The 10,880-nt window shown below is 39.2% G+C and overlaps 1 protein-coding gene across 2 annotated transcripts; it reads right to left on the bottom strand.

The window, feature by feature from the left end:
* LSM8 (LSM8 homolog, U6 small nuclear RNA associated) lies at positions 1 to 4,629 on the bottom strand. 2 transcript variants are annotated; one of them, XM_071733715.1, is made up of 4 exons: positions 4,494 to 4,629; positions 3,558 to 3,598; positions 2,074 to 2,201; positions 1 to 256 (listed from the first exon to the last, which is right to left on the bottom strand). In XM_071733715.1, the coding sequence occupies exons 1-4, from the start codon at positions 4,522 to 4,524 to the stop codon at positions 166 to 168; spliced, it is 291 nt and encodes a 96-aa protein (XP_071589816.1). In that variant the 5' UTR covers positions 4,525 to 4,629; the 3' UTR covers positions 1 to 165. The 2 variants fall into 2 exon arrangements, with proteins under 2 accessions (XP_071589816.1, XP_071589815.1); XM_071733714.1 differs by having other exon boundaries at positions 4,422 to 4,620.
* Between the last annotated feature and the right edge of the window lie 6,251 nt (positions 4,630 to 10,880).

The following is a 10,880-nucleotide window of genomic DNA, read 5'->3' as shown; positions in this document are numbered from 1 at the left end:
TTTAGTAAAACGTAGAAACTTTTAATTTACATGCAAAACTACAACATATTCATAATAAAAAACTGGTGACTAAACAAATTAAACACAATTTGCAAAAATCATCCATGTTTTTACATAGGTCTGTACAACCAAAGATTTACAAGGTCCCTGTATATTTTCTTCTTCTCAATGCACAACTGAGTTTAAAGGTTCTGCTCGAATATTCCCCAAGTCAAGAGCCGAATCTGTTTCTTCATCAATTTCACCAATGACAGCCCTGCAATTATAAAAAAGGTTATAATTTGTTGAAATTCCCTGGTGCAAATCTAAAAAGCCACAAAATTAAGTTGCTATTGAAGAGACGACCACCACCACCCCTTGTAGAGCTCTATCCTTTGAACTTCAAGTTTTGATGGCCTTAAGTACAGTCTAAAGGACGTTTTTTTCATTCTTTTAAAGATATGGGCTGTAAGAACCAAATACTACGGGTCTGTTTTAGGCAGTAATTCTCTGAAACAAGAACTGGAAACCTTTTAGAAACTGGTCTTTTCAAGAGTAACGTCTAACTACAGCAATTTTTAAGTGCAGGCAGTGTCAGATAAACCTGGTAAATTGTAACCAACTTCTCCAATGGAGAATATATAGTATTTCGTCTATGCCATGTTAAGATTTACCTGGTCTAAATTATTAGTGGGCTCATTAATATAAGTCATGTAGGCTCAAGATTGGAACTAACACAGAGGGAATATAGGAACAAAAAGTCTAATCCTTCTCGTACACCCCTCTGTTCACCACTTCAGAGACTTGTGAGCAAGTAGCTGTATCCAAAAAATGACTTAAAAGCCAGCAGAAATTGTTATATTAATTCATCCAATAGCCTTCTGAATAATTTTGTACTGTCAGTCGTTGCTAGGTCCTGCAGCAGCAAGTTCCACAATTGTTACCTTGTGCAATGGAATACCTCTATACATAACTTGTTGGATTATCTCCAGTTTTAATAATAGAAAAAACTAGAGGAAATTAAATGAAGCCTCTGTCTTCCCATCTCTTTCAACTACTCCTGATTTCACAGCAATCAAAAACCCATGAGCTGTGCTTTTTCCACACTGAAGAGCCCTTGGCTATTCAGCCTTTCCTCGACCAAAAGCATTTCATATCTCCAGTTATTCTCACTTGTGCTCTCCATGCATTTTCATACTGCACCCCTCTGAAGCCAGTGGCGTATCAGGTGTTAACGCAACGACATCACCACGTCTGCTGTTTTAGTTTTCTTCCCAATAGTCCCCAAGATTCTTTCTTCCCAGTAAATTGGTATTTGCAAAAAGAATTCAGAGACCAGGGTGAGACTGAGGTTATAACACCCCAATACAGATTCCTAGGTTCCCACTAGAAATTAATGAGGAATTTAACAACATTTGTAAACTGCTTACTCCAACTGAATATTCAAGTACTAAGCAGCATGAAACCTCATTTAAAATTTGAGGGCTTTTCATCAGAAGTCTCCTATATGTAAAAGGAACAAGCATCATCTGCCACTCCTGATGTCAGCTTCAGAGGCTTTCTGCTTCCCATGCAGCAAAGCAAACACACATACTTAAAGAGGTTTGTGTTTTTTAACCAGCTTTTCTTCACAATTTTTTATTAGCGTTTTACACATAACTGAGTATTAAAATCTTTTGTTTTGGTTTTACTAATTCAACATGTATTTCAGAAACAGAAGTTGTCTTTTTCCTTCTAACAACCTTTACCTGCTCTGCAACCATACTGAGTTTTTCTGATTGATGCTGTATATTCATTGCAATCTTTGATGCAATTACCTCCTTACCACTAGAAGGTAAGGAAACACTTTATTCCATGACTGGTTTATTTTTCAGTAGCTTCTCTATTTTCCAAAGGTGTCCTGTTTTTAAGTTATTATTACCTATCTGTTTTTTATCTGTTTTTAAGGTATCATTGCTACCCACAGATACAGACATGTAAGATGTCTGAGGCTGTTAAGGTGTATATGGACACACCATATATGTGTGTGTATACACACACACACACACACACATTTTCTATTAATTAGTTTAAACAAAAGTATTCTGTACTTACACATTATCACCTCTTACAATGTATAATCCCAGCACTACTTGTTCAACTCCTTGTGAAGAACTGAACACTCGTTCATGGCTTTCATCCAAGATCAAGTTAATGGTTTGATCAAAACCTTTAAGGGTTCCCTGAAAAAACAAACAAAAATAAAGCAGTCCAATTACCTTTTAAATTTACCATCTTTGGTCTCAAGGATATATCTTAAACAAGGTGAAAATACTAAGGTACTAGAGAACATATGCTCTATTTAGGTTTTAATGTTAAGTTTAAACACAAACATCTGGAAAATGGAGCTTTAAAAGCAATAATCAATTTTAAAAACTACTTATATTTTCTATTGTGGGTTCATGCTAAAAGCTAGAGTAATCTTTACCATTAAAAGAAGTAAAATTTCCCTTTTACCAGCAACAGCCCTCTAGACAACCAATATCACTACTTCTACACTATTCTAGTCTTTCTTGTATGAAGGTTTCTGGACATTGAATAAATAATAATTAAATCAAAGAACAGAAACAATGGATTCCTGTGGTCAACAGTAGAAAACCATTTTAACACATGATTTTTAAGTGGTTTCTCCTTAAGGAACATTACTTTGGTTCCATAAAATAACTTAAAAAAGAAGAATTTCTAAATTCATGTAACCCATGAGTCAAACATGATAATACCCATTTATATCATCTAACCATGTAACAATGCATCCCATGTACCAATTCCATGGCAGAGAGCATCTTGTATCACAACACAAAGTTTACCAGTGACTCCAACCAGATACAGGATTTGGAGAAAGTAGCATAGTCCACCTAAAAGTACTCTTTTCTCTTTCCAGATGCCACATGAAGCTAAGTACCAACACATACATGTGAAGACTCAATCTTCATTCAAAGATCCTACTACAAAGTTAAACTCAGAAACACAAAGGAATAAAATACAGAGGCAGGGGAAGGAATACAAGAAAACAAAACAAAAAAACACAACACAAAAGCAATAAAACTGAACATTATATAGTCTTACATTTACTTGCATACTTTACATATACAATTCTCAGCCTTTTAGACTTAAACAACATCCCACAACAATTTTCCAGCAACCATCAGCTGTTTTTGTACAATCACATGGAAGAAACTTGACTTAGCATAAAATCTGAAGGGCTTACTGAACTAAGAGGACATTCCAGATGAAAACTAAATTACTGAGCAGAAAAAGAAATGCATTTTCTTGTGCATTCCTGTAGAAGAGGCCATTTGACAAAAGGTCAAAACAGATGCACACACAAGTTTACTGAAACACAGAGCTGACAGGCAAGAATCAGTAAGCATTTAAATCACACTGTATAAAGTAATGGCCATAAAGCTTAAAAAAAAAAAAAAAAAAAAAAAAGACTGCAAAATTGTACATATTTAAGTGATAATACCCTGGTATGGTTTCTTTATGACCATGACAAATAAAAATAAAATGTTAAAATGTTAAAAAAATACAAAACTCACCACAATCATTCTTCCATCAGAAGTAATTACTGCAACAGTACCTGACAATTCATTAGGGAAATGTTTAGAAGTATCTGAAATAGAACTGTTAACATTTCCTCAAATGTTTATACATAAGTTCTAGGATCCATGAGTAGCCATGAAAGCCTATCAGCATTAAAAAAAAAAACAAACAAGCAGCATTGTCAGTAGCAAGATTTAACATTTGTCTGGTTTAAACTTTCCCTCTACCCAGACATGAACAGTCATACACAAACATGAGCAACTTTACTGGCATGCTAAAGATTTGAATTCACCTTTTTTCCATTAATAATTGCACTACCCCAAAACTGTAACAACATACACAGGTTTACAAATGCTCCAAACTTAATAAAAGTGAGGATGCCAAGTCTGACATCTTATGCCCCCTCACTCTGAAGATCTGACTCTACCAATTTGATAATCAGAGACATCATTCTGAACGGTGCATGGTTAATACCTTGCTGTTTGTGAATAAAACTGAAAATTCCACATGTCAAGGGCGCTTTAAAGGGGCCAGGCCCATTGTGAATCTCATCCCTCATCACAGATGAAGCAAGGCTCGGCGCTGCAGCACCTGAGGCTACAGGGGACACTCTTCTCCGGGTCTCCTTAACCTCCATTCTACCTGTCGAGCCAGTCTCACGTAAAGAGAAACCAGCACAGCCACCCAGGTAGGACCCAAGCGATGCAACCGATATGCGTTTTTCACAGGCCTGTCTCTAGGCCTTGCCGGGCCAGGAGGTACGGGCACGCCAGGCCTGCAGTTCTGGCACTCCACTGGGCGCCATGCTGCCGCCACTGGCCCGCAGCGGCCCCGTCCCGCGCCCGGCCTCCCCCACCCACCCTCGCTGGCGCCAAGGAGAGAGAGGGCCCGTTCCCGCTGCCCCGGGACACGTCCTCCCGCCGGAAGGATACGGTTGATGTAGTTCTCCAAGGCGGAGGTCATGGCGGCGGCGGCTCCCGCGCTTCCCCTCACCCGGTGCCGGCGGTCCCCGCACCACACACCGCACCTCCGGCGCGCGATGCTGACGCGCGACCCCGCCCCGCGCAGGCGCAGAACCTCGCGCTCCAACAGCCGCGCACGCGCGGCGCCGCCAGCTTCCTACGGGTCGCGAGACGCGGCGCGGCAAGGCGGATCCCGGGGGTGCGCATGCGCGGAGCGGCGCGGGGGCTCAAGCGGTTTGTTTCCCGGGATTTAATTCCCATGTGGAATAACATTGCTGGAGAGCGGAATGTTATTTTTTCATTTCCTTCTGCCATGCCGATTGTTTCTCCTGACATTGTAGCGCATGCTACAATGAGATCTCAGAGAACATAAAATACTCTTGGAACTGGGCATGACATAATAACCATCCTTCTAAGCTCTTCTTAAAAAAAGCTTAACAACTGGCACTAAAACTTACACCAGCATTGGAAGAGATTATTCTATATTCCATGTAAGAGGCTGAAGGTTTGTGTGTGTTTTACATTTTCCTTTTCCTATTCTTCCTTCCTTTAGATATTTTTAAAGGACAAGAATATGAGAGCATTAAGAAACAAATATGTAGGATAAAATCTTAAAATACTTCATGGTGACACTAGATCTGTATTTGATCCCATGAGAATCTCTGATCTGTTTATTTATTTTAACAGTGTCCCTGAAAAGCAGAAAAGGACTATTTTTCTTAGTATATAAAGAAGGTCTAAGACCCAAAAAAGTAAGGTTTAGGTCTGGACTCCTGAAGCTAGGTACCCAGGCTTGGCTAAGCCAGGTGCTTAACAGCAGTCAGCACTCTCAGTTTAAAGGAACTTTGGAAAGAGATTTTCTGACTTCATCCAAGGAGCTCAGCCCTTTTTCTCACAGTTCAGCATTGCTTGAAGCCACCACTAGTGTTATTCTCCTCTTAGGTAAAAAACCTCCACATTGGAGTTTTTTGTTGTTTTTTACTTTATTTTATTAAAAAAAAAAAAAAAAAAAGGGAAGACAAGAACTAAAAACTTAGATATTGCCTGCCTCTCCCCTTCAATAGCAAGTAGTTGGGTAGTGTAAGTTATAATTTGCCATAATTTGACATTTTGTTGAGGCAGTGCACATACTGAGAATAAGCATTGATTGATAAGGCTGGAGGCTAGAGCAGAGTCTAAAACTGTGTTTGAGGTGCTTGTCCAGTAGAGGGAAGTCTTGGCCTCTTGTTATTACAAGGTGTAATTACAGAAATCCTGTCTCATTTGAGATGAAATGAATAAGCAGCCTTGAGCATTAGTTCTCTGGAGCTGGACAAGGTCACTTGAATCCTAACTGTAGGTGTAGAAATTCAGTATCTAAAGTCTAAGCATATCACCCTGGTCCTCTTTATGGGGAAAAAGTTTGTACTCTGGGATGAGATGCATTTTTTTCTAGAGATGTCTGTGTTTCTCCAATACCTATGTGAGCCTGAGGTGACTGACTCGGACATGGGCACTTCACAAGTTCACACTTTTCATTAGGTCAAGGAAATTTTATTCCTGGTGACCACAGTTGCCAGTATAACACTGGTTTTAGGATCAGAAACCTGCAGCTTGGTACCCTTTTGCCTGTTTCTTCCCTTCAGCTACCACAGAGTTGCTTGTGAGGAAACTCTAAATAACAGTATGAGTATGCACTAAATAACTGAGTATGAACATCATGCCCCAAACAAATCACCCTTGTAAAAAGGCTTTCTTTTTCTCTATATTGTATAGAAATGGCTTATTTGCTAATTACATTTCTTCTGGTAATTAAAACCGGTTTATTTCTGCAATTGAGTCTTCATACATTAAGGTTGCTTTGGCAAGTGATTGCTGTTAATGCTTTGCACAGAATATATAACCAACTAATCACACCCTGGAGTGTCTCTGCACGCTTTTCTGCTTCCTCATAGTTTGTCAGGTCAGGAAGGAAACCCTGCAACAGTAGTTGCAGGGTGTATGTGCAAGCAGTTATTGTGCTTAATCTTGTTATCTAGCCTAGGGCTGAGGGAATGGATGAATGAATGGTTGGTTGCTGCTGTCACTGAGTATTGCTTATCAGCTTTACATCTCCCAAAGCACACTAGCTTCTGGTGGCTTGGGGTTTCTTAGTTATTAAGAAGTAGTGAGGTTTTGTAGACCCAGCTCTGCTTTGTGGAGTTCTTGTGAGAGGAGAGGCCTGGCCAGTGCTGCTGTGCCGTGGCATGTGAAGCCAGGTCCCTGTCAGATCAGATGGAGAAATATTCACCATCCATTCCTCAGGCTTTCTTGAAAGTAGAAACTAATACAATCTGTTGGAACAGGAGCTTTAAGAGACTTCTTGTAGCCAAACTCCCAGAATTTGGAACATCTGTCAGCCTGCTCAACAAGAATTGCATGTCCTTATTGCTGCTCAAGAGAAAATAGAGGGAGTAACAGAGTGAAGAAGAAGAATCAGACAGTACATACTCCAGAAGAGAGCTAAGCACTTCCAAAGCCCACACATTTAATTTACTTAATCCTAACAGCCCCTCTCATGCTTTCTGTGACTCAGGTTTAAATCTCTCTCACTCCCAGAATGTCACACCATTTAAAGAGCCAGTTCTTTAGCTCATCTTTAGTTTATACACACCAAAGCTGGCTAAACGTGATTGATCTCTCTTTATGTGTTCAGGGAAAACAGAAACATTCTTGATTTGCTCCACAAGTCAGTAGAGCCTCCAGGGATCCATTGCAAGGACATGGATTTTGCCTGGTTTTTATTTTTGTTTTTGTTTTAAAGCAGAAGATACTGAAAATACCTGTAGAAGTTCAATACTGTTACCATTTTAGATAATTATTTTAGGGAGTGGGATGAGCTATTGTTAGGAAAAACGTCATTGTTAATGGGTCATTTACCTACAAGTACAGAATTACAGACCAAATGGATTCTCAGCTCCTCTAAGAGAGAATATTAAGTCAAGTTTGTTGTATGTAAAATGAAAAGTAAGCTTCAAGTAACTGACATTTACTAGCATGTCAGGTTCATAATTTTTCAGTCATTTACTAGATTGCTCTCATGAAGCTGGCTTTTCCTTTTGGTAGATTCCCTGCTTCTCAAAGTATAATTCATCTTCCTGTAAAAGTACTGCTCTTAATTTTTAGCCCTGTGTTAGGATGACTAGATCTTCTATTTTTAAATACAAGGTCCTTTATCTTAAATACTCACTGCAGTGATGCCCATATATCCCCATTCCATTTCTTTTTTCATTTGCTAGTGGCACATGATCACTGTGTAAAAGAAATCACATGGTCAAAGGGCTCTACTCAGAGGTGACTTACACAGTGCCTGCTGCCAGGTATAATCTAAATTGCACTAAAAAATCAATTTAATTCTGCTTTGTTACTTATATGGCATCATTATTCTGTGAAGTAAGTTATTCATTGTACCACTACAGAGCAGTCTTTTGGCACCAGGAGCTTTAAACCAATTATGGAAGTGGAGAAAGAATATACTGTGAATGTGATACTGTCTAGAGGAGATCCCAGAAACCTTCTTGTTAGAAACATGTGAATGAAAAATTATCAACAGGAAGAGAAGATAAATAGGAGAATCTGCTTTTTCTTTAAGAGGCACTGAACAGTGTTTTGTCTAATAAAGGGCATAAGATCAAAGTGCAGGGAGGAATCAATTTTTTTGTTAGTAGGATATGCTGTGAAAGGCAAAACTTGGAGCACAAGCAAACAGAATTGCATCAATGGCAATGAGAGAGGTGGCACATGAGGATGATAGATGCTGTGCTTTCTCCACAGCCTTGAAAGGGACATTCTGTACTGTCATTATTTCTAGCCTAGGATTTTGCAAGCTTCTGCTCTAACTACATGTTTTCTCTTGCATCCCCCAGAATCTCCTTGGTAATTGCAATTAGCATCCTTGTTCACTGCCAGAGTATGAGCTAGCTCTTTCACTTGGTAATTTCAGGTACTCTCTTCACATCCTCTGGTTAGTGTTTCTGTTGGCCCTTGAGATTCCTTCTAGTGGTGAGTCTTTTAGCTGCTCATGTTCAGATACTGAGGTCAGTCAGCTTATGGGGGCAACAGATAGCTTCAATGAGTTTGCTTGTCCCAGCTGTGGTAATTCATGATTCACTCAGGCAGGCAGCTGGCAGCAATGCTGTGCTCAGTGTTAAGGCCTTCAGTGCAAAGAAGATAACTGTATATGCTGCATTCTGGACCCTGGCCAGCAGAAGGGTATCTGGAGAGGAAGAGAGATCATGATTACAGAGATTAACAGGGATAAGAATGATTGGCAGCAGAAGAAAGTCTTTCTGTTGATTTAGTGTTTGCACTGTTGGTTTCAATCGGGGAACACCTTTGTAAACAAAAAAACCTCAGGGCTTTGGGACATGCCAAGATGTGTCCCTTGTTTGAAGAGGTATCCTCATCGGTAAAGTTTTTTGTTTGAATCAGATCTACTTCACAACAAGAAGTTGCACTGTGCTAACAGTTGTGGGGGTTTTTTTTTGTTTGGTTTTGGTTTGGTTTTTCCCTTTGGTTTTTGGTTTGCTTTGGGTTTTTTGTTTGGGTTTTTTTGTTAGTTTGTTTGTTTTCCCTCAGACAAAATTTGTTCTCCTTGGATTAACGTGATCTTGTGTCCAAGGCCCACTTGCCACTCTGGAGTGATGTATGGCAGAGATAAACTCATACCCTGGAATTTCTGGGCTCTTTGAGTGGGTACACCTGATGTCTGAAAGTGCAAGTTAGTTTGCAACTGTGTAGTGCTCTACTAGTTGGGAGGGAAATGATAAAAGGCCTTGAGAAATGTTCTTCTATTGGAGTGCATGCTCACCTGGCTATGGTTTAGGAGGGTTTCCATCACTCCACAATCTCTCACACGAGAGAAGAGCAGTGTCTTGGGGAGTAGAGTGTTAACCATTAGTAACTGCTGCCTTTTCATTATCAACCACTGTGCTATTGCATTATTGATTAATGCTGTTGAAAGCCATTCCTGCTGGTCCCTTATGTTCTTACTGAAAACCACTTAACTTATCAGCCACATCTAATTGAATAGCAAGAGGAATGAGTGTAATGTCATTCATAAGCATTCCCTCTCTTTATAGTTATTGGCAAAAGTATGTATGCCACTGAATATTGAAACCATCCCGAAGGCATCAAATTTCCAAATATAATGCTAATTTCCTTTATATTTCACTCAACTTGTGTTAGACATGCTGCATAGACTACTAATGGTCTGGACACTTATTGTAGAGCCTAAAAGTATTCTGTATATCTTATATAAGCATTACCATATATTAGAATGCTTCATATTATTCGATTTCTTAATTAAAGCTGTAAGTTAAATCACATAGACTGAAGTAGCAGAATTTCTTTTTAATTCAGTGGTGGAACTGCAAATAGAAGTTAGATAATTTTTAAATATTGGTATGACAATGACATCAGAAAGTGTCAGTCAATACTAGGGTCTGATTACTCTACACTCTCTACATAAGCATGTGAAGAAAGTTAACAAGTCTTGGCTACAAGGGATTTGCACAGTGTATAGCCAAGAGAAAGTGCTGAAGGAAGGAAATACTAAGGTCTTCATTTTATAGACAGGATGCAAGAAAAGTGATTTGCCTGAGGCTGCTGTATACTACCAGTAGAAACCAGATTCAGATTTCTGAACTATATTCTCAGCAGTTTCTCATTGTTTATTTTACAATGCCCTTTTGGTCCTTGAGAAAAGTTCTCCTGCTTTCCACCTCAGCATGTAATCTGAGATAGAGAAAGGAGAAGCATTCCCACCCCATCTTGCCTCTTCTTTTCCCTTTTCCCTTTTTACTCCAGTACCTTGCTAATCACCTTCATTCTCTTTCAAGCTCAGAAGGTGGCTGAAGTTTCTGTGTGGGATATGGACAGCAGTATACCACACATGAGATAAACCACAATTATTATCTGCCTCACCTGCTTGTTTGTATTTTAATTAAAAAAAAAATAGGGAATCAAATACATCTGCAAGAAGGTAATTAGAATATTCATTGCTGTTCCTGATGACACTGACTTGACGTATTAGAGTGTTTATATATTTTTTTTTTTAATGGTCTGTCTTCTTTTATGTCAGATAAGTGATGAGGCAGGTGCATCTCCTAGGCAAAACAGGCTGCTGGAAATGAAAGCACAATATGAAGATAAGACTGTCATTGTGCAGGTCTCTGCTGTCCCAAAGCTAATGTGCACAATCTGTTTTCACAAGTGCTTTCATATTTTTGTTCTTTATTATGAACATATACAGCACATAAGTGTTTTTAGTATTGGCTGACTCTGGTACTTTGTAGTCACGATTGTGGTATTTAAACAGGAGGTGATCTGTTCTGCACA

Source organism: Heliangelus exortis, chromosome 1 (genome assembly GCF_036169615.1).
Source record: "Heliangelus exortis chromosome 1, bHelExo1.hap1, whole genome shotgun sequence".
NCBI lineage: Eukaryota > Metazoa > Chordata > Aves > Apodiformes > Trochilidae > Heliangelus > Heliangelus exortis.
The sequence above is the reverse complement of the archived record's forward strand: the minus strand, read 5'-3'. Positions and strand labels throughout refer to the sequence as shown.